At 42.6% G+C, this 26,567-nt stretch overlaps 1 protein-coding gene across 6 annotated transcripts in view; it reads right to left on the bottom strand.

Moving 5' to 3' along the window:
• The window catches only part of TEAD1 (TEA domain transcription factor 1), a 264,355-nt gene that overhangs the window by 227,572 nt on the left and 10,216 nt on the right, over window positions 1–26,567 (bottom strand). For 4 of the 6 annotated variants that reach the window (XM_061201470.1, XM_061201472.1, XM_061201471.1 and 1 more), the window contains exon 1: window positions 14,435–14,500. The exons of the other annotated variants lie outside the window; for them this stretch is intronic. In XM_061201470.1, the coding sequence (XP_061057453.1) occupies window positions 14,435–14,485 (51 nt within the window). In that variant the 5' untranslated portion in view covers window positions 14,486–14,500. Of the gene's footprint in view, window positions 1–14,434; window positions 14,501–26,567 lie in introns of those variants that run through there. 6 annotated transcript variants of the gene reach the window in all.

Here is a 26,567-nt window from a genome sequence, read left to right as displayed (position 1 = left end):
GTCGCAGCTAAGAGTTCGCATGCCACAACTAAAGATCCCACAAGCCATAACAAAGATTCCACACACGGCAACTAAGATCCCGCCTGCAGCAACTAAGACCCAGCGCAGCCAAATAAATAAATAAATATTTAAAAAAACAAACAAAAAAGTTAAAAATTAAAAAAAAAAGGGGACTTCCCTGGTGGTCCAGTGGTTAAGACTCCATGCTCCCAATGCAGGAGGACCAGGTGCGATCTCTGGTCAGGGAACTAAATCCCATATGCATGCCACAGCTAAGAGTCTGCATGCCACAGCTAAGACACAGCACAGCCAAACAAACAAATAAATGATATTTTTAAAATAATAATAAATAAATAAAAAGCAAGGAAACTGTTATTTAAAAAAAAACAAAAAACTATACTTCAATTTTTTTTTAAATGTAGAATAAAGTCCTAGTTTGACACTATATTAAACAGTATGGTGAGGAACATACTCATACAAATCTTTCCTTAGGATAAATTATATGAAGTAGAACTGCCAGGTCATAGAATATGCACATTTGACCTTTTAATCCCTGTTGTCAAAATTCCCTCCAGAAAAGTTATGGGGACCCCGACCAGTAATATATAGAATTCCACCACCACCCCAACTCAATGAAGGGTGTTTTTGATCAATAGAGTTAATACCTTCAGCAGGATAAAATATCTGACCCTTGGCACCAATTCATACTCACCTCACCAACTCTGCCTCTTCAAAAAAAGCAGGCATGATTCTATTCTGGTCCAGGGTTCAAGAGCCTTACCAAGGTTAACTCTGGGCTGCACTAGAGGCACACATAACTGCACAGACCTCAAGTGAAGACCACTATTCCACAGAGAGGTCCTTAGCTCCGGGCTCTGACCAGTAAGCAAAGGGATCACAGGTAGGATCCCTTGTCAGTATATAGAGAGCCTGTAGCTTCTGCAAGACAGACCCTCATGAAGGAGCAGCCGTGCAGCAAGTATGTATATCCCCGCTCATCATTCTTGTCTTCTAAGGGACTCTGGGAATTGCCACAGCAGAGCTAGAGCCAAGAGCACATACAGTAAGTCCCCTACATACGAACGAGTTCCATTCCGAGAGCACATTCGAAAGTTCCATTTGTTCATAAGTCCAACTGTTAGCCTAGGTACCCAACTAACACAATCGGCTGTATAGTACTGTACTGTAATAGGTTTAAAATACTTTTCACACAAATAATACATAAAAACAAACACACAGAAAAAAGAAAAAAATTTTAATCTTACAGTACAGTACCTTGAAAAGTTCAGTAGTACAATACAACAGCTGGCATACAGGGGCTGGCATCGAGTGAACAGGCAAGGAGAGTTACTGACTGGAGGAGGGAAAGGAAGTGGGAGATGGTAGAGCTGAAGGATCGTCAGCAATAGGAGACGGGGGGGGGGCAAGCTGCAATTTCATTCTTCGTTAATATACTTTCAGTATGAATACTGATCAACACTTGGAGCATCAAAACTTTTTATTCTTTTGAAGAATATTTCTACAATTCTTCCCTGCCTTCTTAAACAGAGTTCACTAGACAGAAGCATGTTTCTTAAGGATCACAGTCATACCATGAACACCCACAGGGGTGTTGACCACTCAAAACAACAGGGCAATGAGGGCTGAAGAACCCCAGTTTAATATACTTTTAAAATATGTCTACTATTGAGTTTGTCTCTTCCCATATTATCAGCTATCAGCTTCTCTCTCTCCAGCAGATGCCCCCTCTCTACTTCAGAGCCATAAATGGTCCCCTCCAGTCATTTATGCTATGGGAAGCAGTAATTAAGTAGGTTAGAATTACAAATACATTAAGAACAGATAGAGCATAGAAATCACCTCTGAGTGACGTAGCTAAGCTTGGGGAGGTCACTGTGAGTGAAGCAGTTAAGTTCTGGTGCACAGACTTTGTGAAAACTCATTCAAGAGCCATCATTACATTGAATATGTGCCTTAAAATGGCTTGCAGATAGCTCTATCACATCCTTGGGGGGAGGGATTTTGTTTTTGACACATAGAGGCAGGGAGCTGGTTGGCCGCCAAAGGAAAAAGCATGAGGAGGAGTGGAAGGGTGATCCTAAGGTCTTGGGTCCAGTGTTTTGGAAAGAACACATCAACTACTTTCCTCCACAGAAAATGAGAGGAACATCCAAGCACATAAGCACAGCACCGCAAGTATACAAGTCTTCTGCTGGCATGCTACTGCTAACAAAAAAAAAAGTGTCGCAAATGTTTTTATTCCTTTCCCTTACTTAAGCTTTCTAGAAAATCTCCAAATAGCCAACAATCTAGAACCAACGGGTTTTACAAACCAAAACTCTCCTCTTAGGCACAGCCACTGAGATCTACAAGTGTCACACGGCCTGGTGAAAAGAGTGCTGGGGTCAAGGTCAAAAGATGACCTTGGGCCAATCATATGCCCTTTCTCAGCTTAGTTTTCCCATCAGCATAAAATGGGGATGACACCTGCTCTTCTCTGGGAAAAGAGGGCCGTCGTGGGGAGTGTAAGGAGATACAGCTGTGACCACCACTACTCTGCCGGAGTCTGCCAGGCTGCCCCTCCCACTCAAGCCTGCATGAACTGCAGGACACGTGCATGGGGAGCACCACGTCTGGTCCGGCCACACCAGAGGATCTTGAGAGTCCTAGAAGAAGCCAGGTAGGAAAGGGGCTCAATGACAAGTTTCCAATTCAACACAGCAGGCTGCAGCCCAGAAGCTCCACTGTCAGCTTTAGAAATATCTTGGCAATGGTTTTTAACAGCAGAATCACCCTCTGTCAAAGGAAACCTTACATATGCCCCCAATATATAAAACAGATAAAAAGTGGTATTTGAATTTCTTAATTATTTAATTTATAGTATTTATTTATTATAAATACAGCGAGCCTGCTCTCATGAACGTAAGATTAAATTACAAATGAAACATCTAATATATTTCCCTTTTATTTTTCCTACAGTATAAGAAATATAAAGAAATATAATGCAGGAATACAAAATCCTGATTCACAAATAGTGCAAATGGTATCTATTTAGCCTTTTACTTGCAGCCTCAGGAATCCATTCAATTAAACTAACCAGAAACTTAAACTTCGGACAATAAGAATTTTTTTTTTTTTTTGGCTGCGTCGGGTCTTTGTTGCTGCGCGCGGGCTCTCTCTAGTTGCAGCGAGCGGGGGCTACTATTCGTTGCGGTGCGTGGGCTTCTCATTGTGGTGGTTTCTCTTTTTGCAGAGCACGGGCTCTAGGCACACGGGCTTCAGTAGTTGCAGCATGCAGGCTCAGTAGTTGTGGTTCACGGGCTCTAGAGCACAGGCTCAGTAGTTGTGGCGCAGGGGCTTAGCTGCTCCACAGCATGTGGGATCTTCCCGGACCAGGGCTCAAACCCGTGTCCCCTGCATTGGCAGGTGGATTCTCAACCACTGTGCCACCAGGGAAGCCCCTAGGAAATTTTTATTTCAAGTTGGATTACATTTCTTATTAGGAAATGTTCAGTTTGGAGGGAGGTGAAGAATGGTTTCACTGGCCAGTTTAAGCTTTTATGTGTGGAGGAAAGGACTGTTAAAATGTATCTTGGAACATAATTCAACGTTCAATGAGGTCAGCTCTAAAAATCCCCAGATACTTGGTACCAGGCTCTGACAGATATTTATGCAAAATTTCAAGAGTCAAATTTATTTTGTTTCACACACTAAGTTCAAACTAAGTTTCGATTTCATCACTGACATTCTACCAGCCTTTGTAAATATGCACAGTGGGAACACAAGCCCATATTGCCTAATGGAACTCATTCAATTTATTGTAAAAGTTTCAGCAATATATACAAGCGAGGGTACCAAATTATATTTGAGAGATTTAGGTAATGGAGTTTGTCAGCCAATGTAAAAAAGTGATTTATTGCCTCATTTGAAATATCTGGAGCTCAACCTTTCCTTGAGTGGTCAACAAACTCTAGTATGAAAAAGTAAACTCCTAAGAATTATTATCCACGTCATTACAAATAACTCATAAAAATAAAAAGACAATATCTTAGAATAATGCCCACACTGTATATTACACACATAGCATCGCTCTAAAAGGTTACCTACTGAATAAGCAGAGTTTTGTATATACAACACACAACTTTTGGTAACAGCTGGTATACAAACCAGCCCTTCGGCACTTTTTGCTGCCATTGTTCTCACAATATAAAACGAAATTTTCTTCACTTCTGTATGTGTCAAGTACTTGAAAGAACTGGTCTTTCTCATGTTTGCCTGGATAAACACATACAAATGCAAGCAAAATGTTGACAACTGCACCACCCACACTTCCGCTGGGGTACATCGTAAGAGCATTCGTCATACAGCCCCAGCACTTTCATTAAACGGGGAGCATTTGGTTCTTCTCTGTATGCATCACTCTACGATGACACTAAACACCTTCACAGAGCACTGTGAGGTGAGGACTGGGAAGCTACAAGTGCATGTTCCATGTCAGGTTGAAACTTGGTGGTGGAATTCTACGATTCTTAAGAACAGGGTAAACCCTTGGGATCTAGGAACATGTGAGGAGATACACAAGACCTGGTGTTCTGTTCTCAAAAACAGAAATGACTAGAAAGAAAAAATATGGATTCCCCGAGAGCTGCTGTCAGCTCAGTTCCTGCCTCAGCCCTCAAGCCAAGCAACAAATGCAGCTTCAAGAGCAGTGCAGAAGTGCAGTGCATTCCACCCTTCCCTCCCTCCCAGAGGATGGAGGCTCACTCCATTCATCCACTCACTCACACATTAATTTGGTCAACCCACAGACATCCACTGGATGTCTACTTCGCAAGGCATATGCATGGTGTATGTTTCCATGCACATAAATTTAATTATATTTTATTTTGGAGAGTTCCTCAATACCCTTAAAAGTAACCTGAAGATACCCAAAATGAGTGACCATCACCAGAAGCAGGACTCACTTCTGTTAACCAAACAGGTACAGCACTTGGCAAATGTTAACTATTACTATCACATCCAAATACTTTGACTTGTTCAAGCGTGCTTTCAGCTTCTGTGTGCCAGGCAGGATACACAGATAAGATCCAGTTCCTGCCCTCAAGGGGCTCAGAGGGAGGGAATGGAGTAAATCCAAGATACAGAGGACAATGTGATAAATGCAAAGGCAGAGTAACAGTATGGGGGACTAGGGGAAAGGAAAGAAGGCTTAGTTACATTATCCTGAAGGAACCGGGAAGGCTTCTGTGAAATGATGTACATTCTTCTCTTTAGAGAGAAGCAAGAGCTGAACAAAAGCAAGAACATATCCCAGTTAGATGCAGGAGGAAGAGAAGGCACGGAGGCAGAAGAGACAGTTGAGTGTGGCTGAAATAGAGGAATAATGGGTGGGAGTGGCTGGCCAGGAGGCTGGGAGGGAGCACCAAGACTTTCTCATCAGCAGGCTTAATATGATTCAGGTCACCTGGTCTCAAACACTTCAATCATCTGTAAAGTGGAAAGAGTGGCTCCTCCAGCAAATTCCACATACCAAACTGAGTGGTCACACTGCATTCTCCCTGTGCTTGGCAGGAGGCTTGGCCCATACATACATCATCTTCCTCTGGTCTAGGTACATGGAGGGGAGCTCCCAAAACAAACCAACCACAATGCCGACTCAGCCATAATAGAAGACAAATATAATACATGTCTCTGACTTGGCAGGAGTCGAGTTCCTCTAACATAAGTCTTTCCATGCTCTAAAATCCATGCAGTTTTTTAAAAGCACGCCCAAGGCCACTCTGCTTCCAGGGGATTTGGGGTTTTAGCCAATTTGCTTATAAGATGGCTGTGCAAATTTGCACTATCCCATGAGCCTGGGTTTGAAATGGAGGGGAGGATCTCAGCTATAACAGGGAAGACTTTTAATAAAGAGCAGAACCCAGAGCCCATGCAATAGATAGCTGCTCTTGCAGGTGAACCCACGCTGGCACTGCTCACCCAGCTCTCCAAGGGATGCAGTAACCAAATCCCACTGGCCCCAAATTCACTCACTTCACAGATACATTCTGAATGCCTATTATATGCAAAGTACCACGGAGACCATAAAGGTGTGCAAGCCACAGCCCGAGCCCTGAAAGGGCTTACAGCTTAGGAGGAAGGACACCTACAAAAGCCAGTAAAGGGACTTTCCTGGTGGTCCAGTGGTTAAGACTCCACGCTTCCACTACAAGGGGCACGGGTGTGATCCCTGGTTGGGGACCTAAGATCCCGCATGCTGCATGGTGCAGCAAAAAATAATAATAATAAAAGCCAGTAAAACATGCTGGATGGTGAAAGTGCCATTAAGACGTTGATGGGCCAAAGGAAGTAAAGGTCCCTTCTGGTCAAGAAGGAAGAGACTTCCTAAAGGAGGTAGCTGCAGAGAAATGGAGGAGGTTTTCAACACAAAACAGTTGGAAAAGGTGCTCCTCTTTTCTGAGCCCTTGCTATGCATCACTTCAATCCCACAACAAACCAGTGTGCCAGGTGATACCACATAGACTGGGCATGGAAATCCTGGTGAGCACATTGTCACACACATCATGGGTGGTAGAGCCCTCGTTCTCTGCTACAGAAAGCCTTTCTGCTAGAGAGAATGGCATGAGTACAGCCGGTATGGGATATGAGAAGAATCCAACATGTTGGAAGGACACATAAAAGGACATCCGGCTGGAAAGATACACTGAAACCACACAGCAGGGGCCTCATCTACCTGGCCTTAGGAGAATGTGCTTGTTGACTGGGTGATGAAGCATGTAGGGAAGAGGAAGCTTTGGAGAAACAAGAGTCCAGGATCAGGCATAGCGGCTAAGAGCCACTGGAGCCAGCCAGCTCTGACACCTACTAGGTGTGTAACTGTGGACAAGGTCTTTAACTTCTGTGTGCCTCCACTTCCTCATCTATTAGATGGGGATGATAATACTACCTAATTCACAGAATTGTGACACTAAATGAATTTGCAAAGCAATAAGAATAATGCTACCCATAAAAACTGCTATAGAAGTGTCACTGGATAGTGATGGTGACGATGAAGCAGCCTTAATTAACCAGATGAGACACACTGAAGTTGGGATATTATCTCAGAGATGACTAGAGTAATCCAGACAAGAGAAAGGATGGTAGCAGCTACCGGGAGGGGGGGCGGGGGGAGGGGGGAGAGAGGAAGTAAACGATCTGAGAGATCAGAGAACTCGAAAGGGGAGGAGAGGGTTGCAGCCTGGGAGAAAAGCAGTGCTGCTGGAGGGGCTGCTCAGCCATAAAAACACTTGGCAAAGACTTAGAGGACTCCTTGCTAGACTTCAATCCTTACACACCCAGGGGCAGTCCTCAGAGCCTCAAATCTTCCATCTCGAAAACGGAGCCAACAATCCTTACCCTTTCTACTCTCAGCATTGTCATGAGGAGCTAATAGGGCAGTGGATTTGGTCACAGGATGTTAAGACATAACGCTCTGTACAGATGGGAGGCATGAGTCGGGACAAGGGACTAGTCTGGGGAACAAGCCCAAGGGAAGAGAGGCACTCTACTCAACCTTGTCCATGATGTTCCCAGAGAGTAAGACTGAGGGTCAGTTCCAACATCCTCGTCCTGCACAGCTGCAGGCTGGTACCAGCCCAGGACCAGGGACACCTGAGGCTGCCACAGCACTGAGGGTAGAACACACAAAGGTTCAAGGGGCAGACCTCCAGTGCTGACAGCAGAATTCACCATTCCAGCGCACAACGGGGATAAAAGAAGCCCACAGAAAACCCAGTTGGCTCTACCTCCTCCAGCTCTCCAGTTATAAAGTCTATAAGCAGATCAAAAGAAGGGTTCCGGAGCCAGCCAGAGATGGGGACGAGAAAACCAGCCCCTGAGGGCTGCAGCAGGCGGCACCCCCCCCCCCAGCAGTTTGCCTTCCATTAAAGCCAAGTGTTTGTTTACATTTCCTGCATCATCTTGTCACTTTCTGGATAGGATTTCTTACAGAAACTCATCTTTTTCATGTTGACTGTAGTCTACATAGTCCAGGAGACCATAAAGAGCAGCAGCTCGCATACCCTATCTAAGCTCTCTTTATTTGAGCTTTGGGAGGAACTCAGGAGCCCCGGCCCCGAGTCTCCTCTCCAGCAGACCCTGCGCCTCCCTATCACATCCTTCACCACAGAAGACTGGGACGGTGTCCTTAACACAACTCTCTCCCTCCCACTACCCTGGAGTTCCTTGAAGTTCCCTGAACTAGCCGAGAGTTCTCTTCCTTCTCTGAGTCCCCACCACCCAACACAGACCCTAGCATATAATGAACTGAAATGTCACCCCATCCTTTGGAATCCAAAAGCAGTGAGAACCCACAGGCACAACCTGCTCCAAATACTCAACTTTGCCCCTTACTCAAAAGTCTTTTAATATAGCAGCACCTCATGTCTTCAAGCCTCCCTGTTTGGTTTTCCAAAAACCTGACTTCCGAGGTCAAAGGAAAGGCCTAATTTAGGTTTGTGACCTTAGCCTGTGTTTCATTTTACAGTTTTGATTTGTTTGATACAGGTTGTGGAGAAGTAAAAGCCCTTATCACTCCAAAATACAGTTACCAAATTCAAACCACTCCAGAGTAGGGCCTTCTCCCTTCAACCAACTTTTTCGGCTGACTTTTAACAGTTTTAAAGTTGATAAACTAGAGGAAGCGCTTTATTTAAAGAAAGAAAAAAAGATCTAAGTAAACAGTTCCCAGAGTTCTCTAAGAATTTAGACTCAAAGAACACAATCTGTCTACACAAGGATAAATGCAGTTTTATTAAAGAAAACACAGCGGGCTTACATACACTCTTCAAACAGTGTACACTGTCCACACGAAGAAGCAAACAAATTCAAAGCGGGTGGGACAGGGTCATCAGTGGGGAAGTGCCATGGTTTTTTGCTCGAAAGCTGAACCACAAGGCAGGCAAGTGTCAGAGACAGACTTTCTCAAGGTATCTCGAATGGCGCTCAAGGAGATGACCACAGAATCATGCGGTGGAGCTACTGTGATTGTTTTCAAAATAATTTTTATTGAGGAAACAATCAACTGAACTACTTATAATCTGCAAAACCAAGCCCCTTGGCACCAAATGTGTTAAAAGCCTCCAATAGCACTGGAGTTTCAATTTATTCCAAATATAGACCTGAAATCACAAACTACAGAGCCAAAGCCGCAGTGTTTTAAATGACTGACCAACTCCATCGAAATACCCCACACTTCTCGTTTCAGAGTGAGGGAAAAATAAATGAGAGTCAAGAAACACAATTTCTAGAAATTCTTCCATTATAGGAGGGAAGTCTAAAGATCCGTGTGGCTTTTAAGAAAGCCAGCAGAAACTAGAACATATGCAAAAGTTATTTCCACTGCACACTGCACATAAAAACGTCACTTTTCCAACGATTTTAAAATACATGGTACGTTTACAGTTTGATTTTTCTCTCACTACTTGAGCTTTTGTCAAGCACCTGGATGTTAAGAGTTATAAAAATGAATGAAGGGGCTTCCCTGGTGGCACAGTGGTTAAGAATCCACCTGCCAATGCAGGGGACACAGGTTCGAGCCCTGGTCTGGGAAGATCCCACATGCCACGGAGCAACTAAGCCCGCATGCCACAACTACTGAGCCCGCACACCCAGAGCCCGTGCTCCGCAACAAGGGAAGCTACCGCAATGAGAAGCCCGTGCACCGCAACGAAGAGTAGCCCCGCTCACTGCGACTAGACAAAGCCCGTGCACAGCAATGAAGACCTAATGCAGCCAAAAATAAATAAATAAAATAAATTTGTTTAAAAAAAAATGAATTAAGATTCTGTTCCTGCCTATAAGGTGCTCACAAGTTGGGTATCTGTACCCAAAATGAAAGGGTTTAATACATAGATGATACGAATTTCAGTAAGGGACTTTTAGTAATAGAAAAAAGGTCCAAAGTTCTTTGCAGCAATATTTTATTTTCCCTAGTTAAAGAAAAAAAAAAATTAACCTAACCAGAATGATCTATCAGAGAGACGCTGCTAAACCCAAAGTGGTGGGATGTGACCGGGAGCATTATTTACCAAAGGACTGGCCGGGTGACGAGACCTGCACTAGCTATCGATCATCATCAATTTCCACGCTTCACTGTGACTTTCTACCACTTCATCAACTTTCATAGATTAAAACACTCCAGGCCAGTCCTTGATTCAATTGGTAGATAACTACTGCTTCCCTCAAAAACCATATATTCACTTTAATCCATTTGAATAATTTCTCAAACTATGGGCTGAATTCTAACTGGGATCCAAGTCCAGACAATCCCACATGAAGCTAATCTTCAACTAGAGGGCCAGAAGCTCTGGTTACTGGGATTTCACTCATTCCAACTCATTTAACAAATATTCATTGAGCACCAACTGCCAGGAATTTTCTAAGCACTGAGCAATTCCACTGGAAACTAAAACAGACATGGAACCTTCCCTTGTGGGGCTTACAATCTAGCAGTCAGAGCATCAACAAATGAATTTTATTGAGGGAAAGGAACATGATTCAGGATAACAGGCAGCTGGGCTGGGGAAGAGACGGGATGGGCACCCACCAGATAGGATGGTTAGTTAGAGTTTCTATGAAGACAAACCCTACAGAAGATACATTCTTAAAACTTGCAAAACACCTGTTACAAAGGTTGGTGTGACTGTTACCGAAAAAATTTTCTGAATAACTAGTATATATAATTTAGAAAAGACAAAAATATGTTTAAAAATAGAATGAGGCTAAACTAATCTATAAACTTAACAGAACCCCAATAAAAATAGTTTCTGAAAAATTTTTTGACTAGACAAAAGTGCGTCTAAAAGTGTAAACAGACAGATAAACACACCTGTGAAGAAAGCCAGGAAAAAAATCTTAAAGAAGAAAGTGATGAAAAGTGAGTAGCTGAATTATACAGCAAAACCCCTCACAGAGCTATGGTAATTAAAGCTCCAGGTAGATAATGGAGCACATGTGAATTTAGTTTACCAATCTATAGAGAAAAGAGTCAATGAATTGTGTTAGGACAAGACAAGCATTAAGTTAAAAGGTTTGGATCTCTACCTCACTCTTTCTACCATACCAAACAAAATCTAGACATATTCAACTATGTAAAGTATATTATGACTTCTTTTTTTTTTTTTACGTGGAAGACATTTTTCCAATAATTTCAGGGTAAGATAGTCTTTTGCATGCAAATGAAAAACCTAGAAACCATAAAGGAAGAGTTGATAAATTTGATGTAAAATTAATTTCTTCATGGAAAGTTATGTAACAGGGAAAGTGAAAAGGCAAATGACAAACTGAGAAAGAATATGTGCAATTACCCTACCCCACAGGCCCCTGACGTTTCGCTGGGACATTAGCAGTGCTTCTCAAATTTTAATGTGCATACTCTTCACCTGGAATCTTGTTAAAGTCAAGATTCTAATTTGGCAGGCCTGGAGTGGGGGGTCTCAGAGTCTGCATCTCTAACAGGCTCCCAGGAATACCAAGTAGCTAAATTTTACAGAACTTTTCTAATTAAAGAGACGTGGGGCCAGAACTGAGGGGGGCTCAGATACCTCATAAGAATCACTTGGGAAGGTTTCAGAACCTTGGTCCAAACTTCACCATTGGACATTCTGATTTAGAAGATCCAAGGTGAACAGGAGGAGTCAGTATTTTTTTTTTTTTTTTTTAACTCTCCAGGTGACAAAGATATTCAGCCTGGTTTTAAATCCAGTGGACAAGATTGTCTGAGTCCCTTCCTGCTCTTTTCTGTGCTCTGAATACTACAGAGAGACATGTTTGAACTGGTAGTTTAAAACCACTTCTTTCCCACCCCCAGACCTCCCTCCCCCACCCACACATCACCTTCCTGCAGCCTTGTCCTAACATATTCTACTCTCACAACAAAGGCTGACAGAAGTACAGAAGCAGAGCAAAGGAGGCCCACAAGCATGGTTAAGTGGCATCCCAGTGATGGTTTACCCAGTCGCTGTTTAACCATTTATTGGCTGTGTGATCCTGGGTTAGCCTCCTAATCTCCTGGACTGTATTTCCTTACTTATACAAACCAAGTTGTTGTGAGGGTTTAAATAAGTTAATCTATTAAAAGAACTGTGTAAATTGTAAAACATCATGTAAACATTAGATGTTTTTACTAGATGTGACATTGGGAACACACTTGTCTAAATCTGAACCCCTCATGTCTATGTCCCAACAAATTTCTACATTGTCCCCCTTTCCAATCCCTTCTCAATTTAAAGAAAAAAAAAAATTCTCCAGGTTTCCACTTTCTAAATATACAAACAAAACAGGTAGAACATAAATACTAAAAACAGAACTACCATATGACCCAGCAATTCCACTCCTGGGCATACAACCGAAAAACACTAATTGGAAAAGATACATGCACCCCAATGTTCATAACAGCATTATTTGCAATTGCCAAGACATGGAAGCAACCTAAGTATCCATCAACAGATGAATGGATAAAGAAGATGTGGTATGTGTGCGTATACACACATACAATGGAATACTACTACTCAGCCATAAAAAAAAAGAACGAAATTTTGCCATTTGCAACAACATGGATGGACTTGAAGGGCATTACGCTAAGTGAAATAAGTCAGAGAAAGACAAATACTGTATGATCTCACTTATATGTGAAATCTAAAAAATACAACAAACTAGTGAATATAACAGAAAAGAAAGACTCACAGACATAGAGAACAAACTAGTGGTTACCAGTGGGGAGAGGGAAGGGGGCAGGGGCAGTATAGGGGTAGCGGATTAAGAGGTACAAACTATTATGTATAAAATAAGCTACAAGGATATATTGCACAACATGGGGAATATAGCCAATATTTTATAATAACTATAGATGGAGTATAACCTTTAAAAACTGTGAATCACTTTCTTATATAATATTATACATCAATTATACGTCAATCAAAAAAAAGGGAGGAAAAGTTTCCAAACTTTCTCAGTTAAAAAAAAAAAAACAAACCCGCAGTTAGAACGTGTTATATCAAGCCTAAACTAAAAATGGCTTCAAATCTGTAAAAGATGCCAACAAATACTGCATATGTCTCCTAATGTACATGGTAAGGGTTTTCCAAAACAAATTCTATCCTCTTTAACAACTTCTACTTTGTTATTTCTAAATGTTAAGTGTCACCTAAATCTTCCTCCCTGCTCATTTATACTGCCACCCCCACTGCCCTCCAATCTGGGGAACTGCAGATGAAGCAGGCCTTTTGTTTCTGACACCATCCCCAGGGGCACACACACATCTTATAGGTCTCCTCAAGAGAGGCGTTTGCTATTTAATCCATTTGCTAATAAAATGAACCTGGAAGGTTCCCTGACAGAGGAAGCTTGAAGCACGTGCAGAATATACACACTGGATTTATCATCAGGAAGCATTTGCCAAAGGCCACTGAGCGCATGCTTTTCCACACTGATCAGAGATGGCAGGGGAGGAAGTGAAGGGTGGCGCCACTAGGCAGGACACCCAGGTCTAATGACACACCTGGCCTGCCTCCTTCCAGGTGCTCAGCCAACCAGAACTCCTCAGTGCCCCAGGGTATGACTGGGAAAATTCCTCACCTGCCACATTTGAACCAAGCCACCGCACAACCTAAACCACATGGCAAACCAGGCAGCAGAAAGGCCTACATAAGGCCTGGAAATGTTCCAGTCTGAAACACAGGTTAGGAGGGTAACCCTATTGTTACTACCTGGTTAGTTCCCTCAGACAGAATCCATACTGGAGAACTGGGTCCAGGACAGCAGCCCTGCCTTGCAGACCAAGCAGAAGCTGTGTGCTATCACACTGAGTAGGGCCTCTCCAGAACACCGCACAGGGCTTATTTCCCAGCAAACTAGTCGGCCAGAGACCATTTGGTTTCAATTAACAGAAACCCACTCCCACTAACCTAAGAAAAAAAAAAAAAAAAGGGTAGGGGAACGTGGGTTCATTATAAGGCCAAGGGGTCTATCAGATGACCCCGAATCAGGAAATGCAGCCAGCCCTCATGGGAAATGAAAACCAGGAAATGGAAAACCATCCGGAAATGAGACTATTCCCAAGGTCTCTCATGTCCTCCTCTGCACAACAGCTTTGTTCTTTTCTCTCTGCAAAGCAGTTTTAATTCTATGCTTCTGTGTACCCATGGGTCAAACATCTACTCCCCAGTTAGCTTTTCCCTGAACTGTAGGGTGAGCATCAAAGACCAACTAGGATTGCTGTCTCAATCCCAAAAGATTCAGGAGAGAGAGCTCAACTCAGCTTGGATCAGATAGCCCCCTTTGATCCAAACATCAGAGAGAAGGTGGGTAAGTTGGTCTAACTATAGAGGATATCTACCTGACTGGCACAATTACAAAAAATGACAATATAAATGACAACAGCTTAATGAACTCTGACCTTTTTTAAAGCCACAAGGTTTCCAAAGGTACCATCTTGTCTTCTTATCATCACTCCAAGGAAGCACAGCTGTACAGCCAGATCCTCAAATAACAGATAAATGTCTTCTTTGTAGTTTGCCTGTTGGTTGCTTGGGTCGGAGAAAAAAAGCACTTTGTTGTTATCAAATAGGAATTTATTTCTGGTTCCTCCTTTCCTCTTTACAGGAGGGTTCTCGGCAGGAATCTTGCCTGGAAACAGGCAGAACCCAGCCAGTACACAAAAATGTCCTTGAATCACGAATGCAGAGGTAGGGGAGAGACACAGTCATGGTAGAGAAATACACACACAGAACTAAAGCCTTCTGGGGCAGGCATACTGAAAATAATTTTCCATAGGAAGAATCTGTTCAGTGTAAAGGTTAAGCAAGGCTCCTTCCTTCCTTACAAAAGCGTCTGGGTTTTTCATAAAGTAGACCCAAAGAGTCCATCAGTGGGGGGTCTACTTCACCTAGGGCAACAATCACATTCCTCCCAGATCATGGGCTGCTCTGTGTGGTTGCTAATAAGATAATCTGTTACAGGAGGCTTACAAATCCATTTACATTGATTTTAATTAATGAATCAATCCCTGAGCCTGAACAACTTGGTCCAGAGAGGGTAAGCAATTCAAGATTCAATCTGCACTCCCAGCCTGAAAGCTACATTAAAAAGAAATTAACTCTCAGATCAATGCAAGACAAATAAAAATAATTGGGTTTGTATATCTTACAACATAAGAAAAAAATCTCTTCCAAGTTTAGACAGTTACTCTTCACACATTAATAAGGGGAATATATTTTCAGTGATTTCCTAACAAACTCACCTAGGACTAAGGGGTTTTTTTGGACAAGCCTGAAATCTGGAAAACCAAAGTCAGATTTTATGACTCTCAGTCCAACCTCTGAAATGAAGATGAGTCCAACTTTCTCAAAAACTCATCAGAACCTCTCAGCTCAGACTGAAGTTGAATAGAGAATTACCCAAACACAAAATACAAACGACAAGTAAGAACAAAGTGGCACCCACCAGCCTGGCTGTGCTCTGAATCAGCCAGGCTTCATTAAGAAGGCAGGCAAACTTTTTCATTTGCTTTTACTTTATCCTTTACAAAGGCTGAAATAGAATTTGACCTTTCTGAGCCATCGCTAACTATGAATTGGAAACAAGCTCAATTTAAAAGACGGCATCAATATGTGACTGCTCATCGGTTCATTTTTCTCTTCTCTTTCCTCATCTTTTTCACAGGGTTTGTCTACCCACTCTATTTTTAGACTCCTATCAGAACTTCCAATGACTCCATGTAAACCTAGTGGAAAAAAGTCTAGTTTCAGCCCCACTTTCTCAAATCCCCCAGCTGGCCAACAACAATTACCATCAGAGAAGATTAGAGTTAATAACTGAAAACGCATCACACTCAATTTTAATTTTTTTTAAGATGGAAAAAGTTCATTAACTGACCAGCAAACCGTAAAGCAGCAGAGAGACACCAGCCTGAGTCTGCCCCCACTTATGAAGGCAGACAAGGGGGGTGCTGCTCATAAAAGAGAATAAATACATACAGGGTGTGGAGACCCATGACTTTGGGAGGCAGCATTTCATGTTTCTCCCTCACTCTTTACAATATTTAATAAAAGAGTTATCAAATTGATTTTGAAGTCAGTAAGACTGGCCTGAAACACTGCAAAAGGAATTTTAAAAAAAAACACCCTGTACATAAGGAAGTAAACTGCAAGAAAAAGCAAAAGCAAGAGAGCCAGGCCAGAGCTCGGGCGGGCTGGCACTCGTGTGTTTTCCTCTCCCTCCCTCCATCCCTCCCTCCCTCCTTCCCTTTATTTCTCTCTCTCCCTTCTCTGTCTCCGACTAGGCAAGCAAAACAAAAGAAGTTGATACTTCAGCTATGCATATGGACTCCAGAGCTTTCTGCCCCTAATGTCTGCTTGCATGCCCTCAAGTTTTAGGATTCACTGGACGCTTAACTAAAGCTCCCTGAAACATTTCCTGTTCATTTCTGGGGGCACCTCAGCGGACCCAGCCAGCTGCCTTTCCTGGCTGAGTTGCGCAGGGCAGGGTATGCCAATGCAGCCTGACATTCAGAGCAAGACCACAAATTATAAACAGTTTCAGTAAATTGACTTGAGTGTCTTTGTTCCTCAGACATACATCTTTCTACCACTTACAAAGGCAGGCAGCAGAACCTAACCAGCAATGCGACTATAGCCAGGACTGGGAAAGGAAGTTATTGAAGCCTGGATTTCCTGCTTTTGCTTGTAGCCAAGAACTATGAGGCTTGTAGTGGTTTCAGGAACTGACTCATCTAATGATTCATGGATAAGATACTGCTTTTAATATGTTTCTGACCCTAAGACTCAGGAACTTGAAAACCAATCTGAACCTATGCTTCACTCTTATTTGCAAATGACTATTCACAGCAAAATAAACAGGAGGACAATGGTTAATGAAACAATGAAAACATCACACCAAGGGCAGGAAAAGCAGAATGTGGACGCCACATTTGAAGCCATGATCAAAAGCCTAATCTGTGGGCTGTGACTTGATAGCATCCAAACTTCCCAAAAGTGAATAACAGGTGGGATGAGGTTTATTTTTAGATATCATTCCCCTAGATGTAAAAATAGATTTAGCACAGCAATATTTTAATTCAGGCGCATCTGGGGTTGTGACTCTAAATACCCAAGATGGAAAGCAGCATGTAGCTCTAAATTTAACTGCTACAGTTGCAAACCAGGGAGAGTTCAGGGTTAGCTGACCAATGAGTAATGGGTAATAAAGGACTCATGGTGGAACTCACTCTCTTAAATCATCCTCTACAGGAAGACTGCAGTTCAGTATTTCCACCCATCCTCTGACCAGTCTTCTCTTTCCCCCCTCCACACACACACACACACACAGGCACATCAGTCCTGAAAAGCAAAATTCTCTAAAAGTAGAGTCAGAAGCTGGCACCTCTAGCTGCGCTCCGTGACAGCCCCATAGATTCATTCATCATCAAGAAAGCCCACTAGCGAAAAGTTTTCAAGCCTCCCTGGCCCACCAATCCTTGGGTTTTCCCTGCCCCTCCCCCTAGGGGCATTAAGAACAGGACCAGTTTCAGGGGTGGCTTTCAAACCGTTTACAGGTTTCAACACCAGTCCAGTCACACAGAGGGAAGGGGGAAAAGAAGACAAAAATGGCGGGGGGGGGAGGGGGGCCACGGGGGATGGAAGAAGCAGTAAGACCAGTTGACCAGGCAAGGCCAAAGTGCAAGGGCTGCCTGGCAGGCGCTGCCCAGCTGGGCTCCTCCAACAGATTTACTGACATGACGTCAGTGGCTCCAGTCCAGCTTTTCTTTGGTAGCTTTTACCACTTGCCTCCCCTGTGTTAGGGAGCCACAGGACCATAAAGAAAATTCCCGTTGTGAAACGAGTTTAACCTCGGGGTACAGAGGCCTGCCTGTAAATTATAGGGCTCCTCACCCTCTCTCTGTGCCCCTGGAGGAAGGGGAAGGGAATAAACCCCTACTCTACTGTACTTTTCTTAACACAGAGGAACCATTAAATGAAGCTTACTGCCTTAAAAAAAAAAAAAAAAAAAAAAAAGGGGGGGGTGCGGTGGGAAGGGGTGTGGTGGGGATACTAAATGAGTATACAAAGTTTCACAGGACAGGATGCTGGTTGATTTCTCAGGGATGTCATGAATGATGATAATTTCAGTACTACTCACTCATTCTGTTGTGAGGCTGTGTTGGCTGGACTGTGAACGCATACGGCTTTGTTTCACCAACAAAACAAAAAAGTATTACTGAAACTGAAACTCCAGGCCTGAATGGAACCTCTGAAGAGAGCACTGTAGATGTATTTAAAATGAGATTTTCTTTTGGCCTAAGTGCATATTCTGTGATGCACCAACATGGGCATCAAACAATTTCCAAAAAGCAAAGACAGAAATTACTAAAAATAAGTCTAATAGGAGACTCATTAAACAAAAAACACTCATTTTAGACTTAAAGGCTTACTATTGTATTCCCACAACAGCAGAATAGCTGTGTTCCATCTAGGACTCCAGCGCATAAAGCTGCCTAAAACTACAGAGCCTTAAAATTTTTTAGCTTATAAAAATAATGTATTAGTGATAAATTCTTTAAATGAGTGAGAGATTAAATATATTCTATTTTAAACACTTTAGAAGAGAAAGGTACAAAACTTAATTCAACCAGTATTTATTCAAACACATGTGTGTAAATTGACCCCAACAATATCATCAAAATATAGCTTGCAGTCTGAATGGCTCAGAGTGGTAATAAGATAAGGAATCTCTCACCTTCTGGTTATTTAAACAAGGCGCAGAACAAACCATCAGGGAGACAGGACTGAAAGCAATGATTAAAGTCTTCTGTGAAGCCTAAATTAATGTGAGCTTTGGCCTTCAAGATGAGAGTCAAGCCATGAACTGTCCTGGGGGAATTCTTCAGTTTGGCCTTTTTCGTAAGGGAGAAAAGGACATGATGACAAGCATAAGAGTGGAAAAGGCAGAATGAGAGCCAAAGGGGCCAAACATGAGACAAGTGTGCAAGGAAAGTTTTTATCATGGACCAAAAAGTTGACATGATAGGTGGGATCCATTTCTGAGGGGGGTGAGGGGTGTGTGACAGAGACCCTACCCAAGTTGTAGCTCTGAAATAGCATTTCCCACTAAAAGAAACCAAGCTCTGCAGAAATGGTTCATTCTAAATCCAAGAATACAAAACAAGACACAGGAGAGCAAGGAAGCTGCTATCAATAAGGGTCACATCAAAAGGACACAGGAGCCAAAACTCCCACTGCCCAAAGATAGTACAATTTGAGCATCAATAAGAAGAGGAAACTACACGGAATCAAAAACATCCAACAATTTTAACTCCACGATTGCATAATGATATTCAAACAAACAAAAGAAACCACATACCTGCCTTTTCTGTACAACTATATGCCAGGTTAACCAAACAATTGATGACAGAAAGTTTCTATAAGAGTATTTTGGGGCTTCCCTGGTGGCGCAGTGGTTGAGAATCTGCCTGCCAATGCAGGGGACACGGGTTCGAGCCCTGGTCTGGGAAGATCCCACGTGCCGCGGAGCAACTACGCCCGTGAGCCACAACTACTGAGCCTGCGCGTCTGGAGCCTGTGCTCCACAACAAGAGAGGCCGCGGCAGTGAGAGGCCCGCGCACCGCGATGAAGAGTGGCCCCTGCTCGCCGCAACTGGAGAAAGCCCTCGCACAGAAACGAAGACCCAACACAGACAAAAATAAATAAATAAATTTAAAGAGTATTTTGGCTAATAAATGAAGTAGGAATGAGAGGACTGGAATATGACCAGTTTACGAAGCCCATATGAAACAACAGATACAGGCAGAGATCATAAATCGGTGGCTAACACACAAAGAAAGAGACAACTGGACATCACGTGCCTCCTGGTGGATTGCTAGTTATGGAATATTCCTGCCTTAAAAAACAAAAAACATTAAACCTCAAACAGACCAAGCTTCTAGGTCTAAATTCCAATTTATAGGAGATACAGAGGATAGTGGCGCATGATAAACAGCACTAAGAGAATGCAACTGCAAAATCCAGAATGAGCGAAACGGGACAAGAGAAACAGGCTTTTATAAACACATCACCCGCAAGGGGGAATAAAGGAGGGAAAAGATCTTCAAAGAGTTTTAAGAAACAGAACAACCAAAGATAACCTTTGATCTTGTTTGGACCCTGATTTAAACAAACCAACTATGGGAAAACACTGATGAGACAATCAAGGAAAACTAAAGAGCCACTAGATATTTTACATTAAGGAATTATTATTAAAATATTGGCGTGATGATATTAGTTGGTGTTTTTTAAAAAGAGTTATATTTTTAAAATACATACTAAACCTTTACAGATAAAATGGTATGACATCTGTGATTGTTTCAAAATAATCTAGTGGAAAAGGAACCAGGGATTTAGAAGAAACAAGAATGGCCACGGGGTGATGATTGTTGCTAAGTCATGATGGTCCAGGGACGTTCACTGCCCTCTACTATACTGAACTTTTCATAATAAAAATTTTGAAAATCTAAAATAAATAAAAATAAGGCACTGCTCCTGTCCCCCTCCTTCAAAAAGACAGAAAGATGCTAAGAGAAGAGATACTTGGCACTCTAAGTCATGGCTACTGGGTGATGTAATCACAGCTGTAATTATAATCGGCAGATAACATTAATAAGACACCCTGCCAGGCATCGTGCTAACCCTCACTATAACCCATGAGAAAGGCACTACTATGTCCATTTTACAGGTGAGAAACTGGGGTTCAAAAAAAATAAAGAGGTTGCCCAAGGTCAAACAGGTAAGTGGAAGAAATGTATGTAATTCCACAAATTCAAAAATGTAATGAGAATCAGAATGAGTTATGTTTTTTCAAAATAGTTACCGGAAGTGCCGGTAACTCCCTAAGTCAAGAGATCCGATGCTCTCCAATGTAAAAGACAGCAGAATCAAGAAGTGGTGCTTTGCTGATGACCATTTTTGGTGAAACCTAGGAAACTGAAGGGGCAGTCTCTTTAAGATCTCAAAGTGATAAAAGCAGAGGAGAAAGGGTGAAAAAAGTGGACAGCACGTGTGTGTGTCTGTGTGGCTGTGTGTGTGTGAAAATATGAAAGCAAAAGGGAAATTGTCTGAAGAGAGAAAAACAACAGAGCAGGAAATCCAGCAAGAAGGGAAGCTGGAAAAAAGCTTAAAACTAAACCCAAAGGAGGAAGATGGAAAAGCAAATAAACGAGCTCCTGTCAGACTGGTCCATTCTGGTTAGGACAAAACCCTCAGGATCTTGGACAGAGAACTGGAGGACAGAGGAAGCAGGAGACTTCAGAATGGGTTGGGGCAACCAATGGAGAAGCTCACTGTGGGCCATTCGCCATATTCCATCATATTTTACTTATTCTTTTTATTTTCATTTTTCAGATAAGGAGACAGAGGCCCAGAGAGATTAAATAATTTTCCCCAAGACCTCTCAGCCAATAAGCAGAACTGGGACTGGAACCTGGGTCTGACTTCAAAGCCATGCTTTTATATTTGCTTAATATATATAGCACGAGAGAGATCTACACAACGTTAGGGCAACACCAAAATGGCCAACAGCAGAGGTACCCAAAAGGCACTGGGAAATATATGACAACTCTAAGAAGGGGGCAAACCAGGACAGGGAAGGAGGGGAAGACAGGAGCACAAGTCCTAGAAACTGGCCATCATTGCCCCAACCCCTTTTGGCCCAGAGTCAGCAGAATTAGGTGAACAAGAGTAAGACAGTATCAACTATCCCACAACCTTCCACTAAAGACCAACCATGACATCGAAGATAGGTAGCAACCCCATTAGCAATCCCATTTCAAAGTGCCTGCTGTCTATTTCAGAGACCTGATTATTAAGGGCTCTGAAGAAAGCAGTTAACTCTCTTTTCCCTTCTGGCCCTGCCACTGTCCATCACACATCACTGCCTAAAACATATTTTCCAGCTGGTCACCTGGGTGTGGAGGGGAGAAATTCACCCCATCTCCCTTGTTCCCAAGTACTCCCAAAGGTCATCTACCTAAAAACCCTACCCCCAACATGAAGGCATTTCCATATCCAGGCCTTCAGGGTGGTAGAGGGGGCTAACTTACTCTGCCTGCAGGCCAACAAGAGCACATTCCAAAGGAAAACCAGATAAACTGGCAGGTCCAGTTCCAGGCTCCCAAACCAGATCAGCTTCTTGCCAGAGCCCCCAACACACCTATAGAGCAGTTTAGATCAACCCAGCCCCCAGATAGCCTCTCATTTTCATATAACCAGTCTGAGAGGTGAGGCGTTCTGGGTCCCCAGTCTTTGAAGACTGACACCAAAGGGGAGAGGTGAATCTTGCCCCCCCTCTCAAGAAGATGAACGACTAGGGTGGGGCAGTTCCCCTAGGAAAGGCTTGAGTGGGTCACACCTAACATCTTAGGACCTTAGCCACAGCTTTGTTTTGAAAATAGAGTAAAATGGGCCACCAAGAACACAAAACAAAATAAAGTATTAAGTAGTCTGCCTTTTCTGCACAAATACACCAAAAGAGGGGAAGTGTACCTTTGTTTCAATGTCACAATCTAAACACCATTCAAATGCCACAGGTGACTTAATATGCAGTCTTTTTTAGCCTGGCAGCCGTGAAGTCACACAGATCTAGGAATTGGTTTCAAATTTTGGTCCCCATTGCACTGGCTGTGTGACCTTGGGCAGGTTACTAAACCTCTCTGAGATTCACTTTCTTCAACCACAAATAAAACTCTCAGGTTTAAATTAAGGTAATGCTGAAGAATGGGCTTAAGACAGAACCTGGCCTGTCAGCCTTCCTTTCTTATCCAAATTCTCCCAGGGTGGCCTGGGAATTAGCACAACTGAGAGAAGAGTTATGGAATAGACTCAGCAGTACTGCTCCTCCTCCATAAAACCCGCTTTGGGAAGGGAGTGTGGGGTTGTGGACGGGATGACTCAGATAACAACACTGCTCCAGGACCTTTCGGCCTAAGGCTCTCACATTTTCTCTCTTTAATCTAAAGCTCGGCTCAAAAGCAGGCTGGATCATCTTCCCAGAAAGGGAAAGCAAAGATTTTCAAGTGACTTGCCCAAGGTCACAGGGAGAGCCAAGACCAAGGGCTATCCAACCCACACAGCTGGAAGTGGAGGGACCAAGATCCCTCTCTCTCTCTGGTCTTCTCTCCCTGGGAAGACCCTCAAATGCCTTCTCCCAGTGAACCACCACAACAAGGAAACAGTTCTCCCAATTCTCAACAGTAAAGGCCAGAAGCCATTCTTTCAAACTGAACACCTGCCCAAGTTACTGCCTAAAGCACATGATAAAATAACTAAATGAATAGTGTTGTTAAAAGAATCACCTGGAATTGAGCAGTGTCATTACAATTATTTTTGGTTTTAGGCAAAGTACTACAATTTCTTAAATTTCTAAGATTCCACTCCATTTTCCCTCTGTATCCACAGGTTCCAAATCCGCATTCAACCAACCTCGAATCGAAAATATTTGAGGAAAAAAAAAATTCCAGGAAGTTCAAAAAAAACAAAACTTGAATATGCCACAAGCTGGTAACTATTTACATTTAGTATTTACACCATATTTATAACTATTCACATGGCATTTACATTGTATTATAAGTAATCTATACAGATAATTTAAAGTATACTGGAGAATGTGTGTAGGTTATATACAAATACTACACCGTTTACATAAGGGACTTGAGCATCCGAGGATTTTGGTATCTGCAGAGGTCCTGGAACCAATCCCCTGTGGATACCTGGTCCAATGTATTTCGGCACATCATAGGACATCATTACAGTCTCCCAAACAACAAAGATAAGCAAGTTTGAAACTAAGAATGTCAAGAGCGCCAAGACTAAAGGTTTTAAAATCTGTAATCTGAAATCCCCAAATTTCACACAGTACAAAGCTTTCAGAATTCCACTGGGAAAAACTTCTAAATTGAACTTTGCAAGTCCCAAAGGAAATGAACCAGTGCTGAATCATTCCCATGAATGATGAGACATTGTATTGTTTTTTTAATTCGTTATGAATTGATCCACAGAATAGCAGAGGGTTTGAAACAATTTGGTTGCAACTAGCACAGGTTTATAGGAAAAGTTGTTCTCTGAAACTCCCCTCTATTGAAGCTCAGAAACAGCCTGGGACGCTCCAAGAACAACACTGTTATGAGCTCAATATCAGGGCACCTCAAAAGTCTCCTGCTTGAGATTTTTCTCTCTATTCTGCTTAATTAAAGGGAGTCAGCCAGTTTCCTCAACATTCCTATTTGTAGGATGACCATATCACTTATCTTCCAAACTGGGACATTTTGACAGTAAAAGAGGGCGCGATTAAGGGCTGCGCCACAAGCAGCCCAAACCAGGACTGCACCAGGCCAGAAGTTACACAGCCACAAGGAATGGTAGAGAACAATCCTTTAGAAATACAAGTGGATAAAAACTACCACAAACAGTTATTATGAGGAAGACAGTGCGCATCTGGTAGGAGGACCCAGCAATAAACTAAAAGTTAAAATTAAGAAAAAAATGGGCAGGGGGGAGGGAGACGCAAGAGGGAGGGGATATGGGGATATATGTATATGTATAGCTGATTCAAATTGTTATACAGCAGAAACTAACATACCATTGTGAAGCAATTATACTCCAATAAAGATGTTTAAAAAAAAGAAAAAAGAAGGAAATGGGCAGAGTAGAACCTGAAATTCGAGGTATAAATTAACCTATGCTGGGTTCAACTTTTCCCCATCTTAAATCAACTTAAATCAGATTCGATACTTAACTTGTGGCCTCACGTGCCTTCCAGGTCTCTCTCCCTCGTGATCTCCTAGTTTATTTATCTTTTATGATTTAGTTCACAGGCTGTTTAAACTGTAAGCCATACGGGCAGTTAACATGGTCAACATTTATCATTAAGGAGCAAGTCATCCCACATTAGTGAAGTTATTATTTCTTAAGTAAAAAAAACCTTCCACTGTAGGTACTTCTAATGGATACCTTTAGGCTCCGCACTAAAACCAGTCAACTAGCAGAGATGTAAACTCTTATTATTAGGTCATTGCTCTGAATATCAATCTTAAATCACTTGACCAGCAAAACAAATGTACTCAACCGTGTGAGGAGTGCTGGGAGTACCGTGCTTCATCTTTTTCTATGAGATATAATTCACATACCCTTTTAAAAGTATAATTCAGTGACTTTTAGTAGATTCACAGGTTGTAAACCATTTTTTTTAAATCTACCTTTCTCCCCTCTTCAACTATCAGTCTGCCTGCCTCTAAAAGCCTTTATTTCCCAACTAGTCTAGTCTACTCCCCTCTCTTAACAATTTTTAACCTCAATTTTTAATTTAAACTAGGAAACCAGATTAACACACAGTTCTATATACCCTGGTTAAGAAGACATGAGCAAAAATGCAGGTGGTCCTCAGCCCAGGCTCACACAAATCAGTCTTAACTGCTCAAACCAGTCACTGGGAGTGGCCCCGCTCTGAAAACACGGGGACATGGACACACCCTGAAGCGTTCCTGGGTGTCAAGTGGGGCAAGACCAGCTTAGGGCCTCTGGCTTTGAAAACACAGGTTTCTACCCACCAGCTTCCAGAAAGGATTCAGCTCATCTACCCAGGAAGTACCTCAGTACTAACCCAACCTAAGACACTCATCTTGGACTAACAAACATTCTCTTAAAATATGCAAATATACTGGCAGAGAGATGGTCTGCCATTCACACTGAGTGTGAATTATATTTAAGGCCCAGAGAAAGGAATCTGATGAGAGGGGCAGAGATTTAACTCCAGAGCTTGGAGTACTTGGAGGAACAGGATAAGTCTGACAGCAGTCACACCTGCAGCTCTAGCCTACTGAGCTAGTCCTTCTCTACATATTATCACAGCCCTTCAAAGTGGGTAACACACCAGCCCATTTTCCAGATGAGGAAACTAAGGGCACAGAGAAGTTAAGCAGCCTGCTTCTAAACAGGTTAAGAGGTGCGATTAAGCCAGCAAAGGTAGGGGGAGGTACCTCTCTGCCTCTTGTTCTCTCACACCCAGAGTTGATGCCCTCAGAACTCCAGCAGGGATTCCTCAATAATGGCTTTACCAACAGGTCCAGGGCCTTGAGCATAGCTTCTCTATGAAAAGATGAGTTCCATACAACCACTTTGGAAAAGAACTTTCAGAACCCAATCCCAAAGCTGGAAGAGTGGCTTCCAAGCAAGAACCTAAGGAAGACATTTCCTTTCGAGTGGACATAGGTGCACCATGCTACCCATCTTCAGAAGCATTCCCATTTAACTGGTACTACCATTTGGCATGGAATGACCTCAGATATTGCGTATTTACTGATGGATTTCCTCTACTTTATGAATCAGGGAAGCGTGGTTCAAAGAGATAAATGGTCTAGGACTTTATAGGATGCCTCACCTCTCCTGGATTTCAATCATTCGCCTGAGACCATAAGTCTGGCTCTTCTTAGCAACTGCTTCAGCCTCGGGTGTTCTTCGAGAGTCAACGTCCAGGCTGACCTGGCAGG

Source organism: Eubalaena glacialis, chromosome 10 (genome assembly GCF_028564815.1).
Source record: "Eubalaena glacialis isolate mEubGla1 chromosome 10, mEubGla1.1.hap2.+ XY, whole genome shotgun sequence".
NCBI classification, from domain to species: Eukaryota; Metazoa; Chordata; class Mammalia; order Artiodactyla; family Balaenidae; genus Eubalaena; species Eubalaena glacialis.
This window is presented reverse-complemented; position numbering and strand designations above follow the sequence as displayed.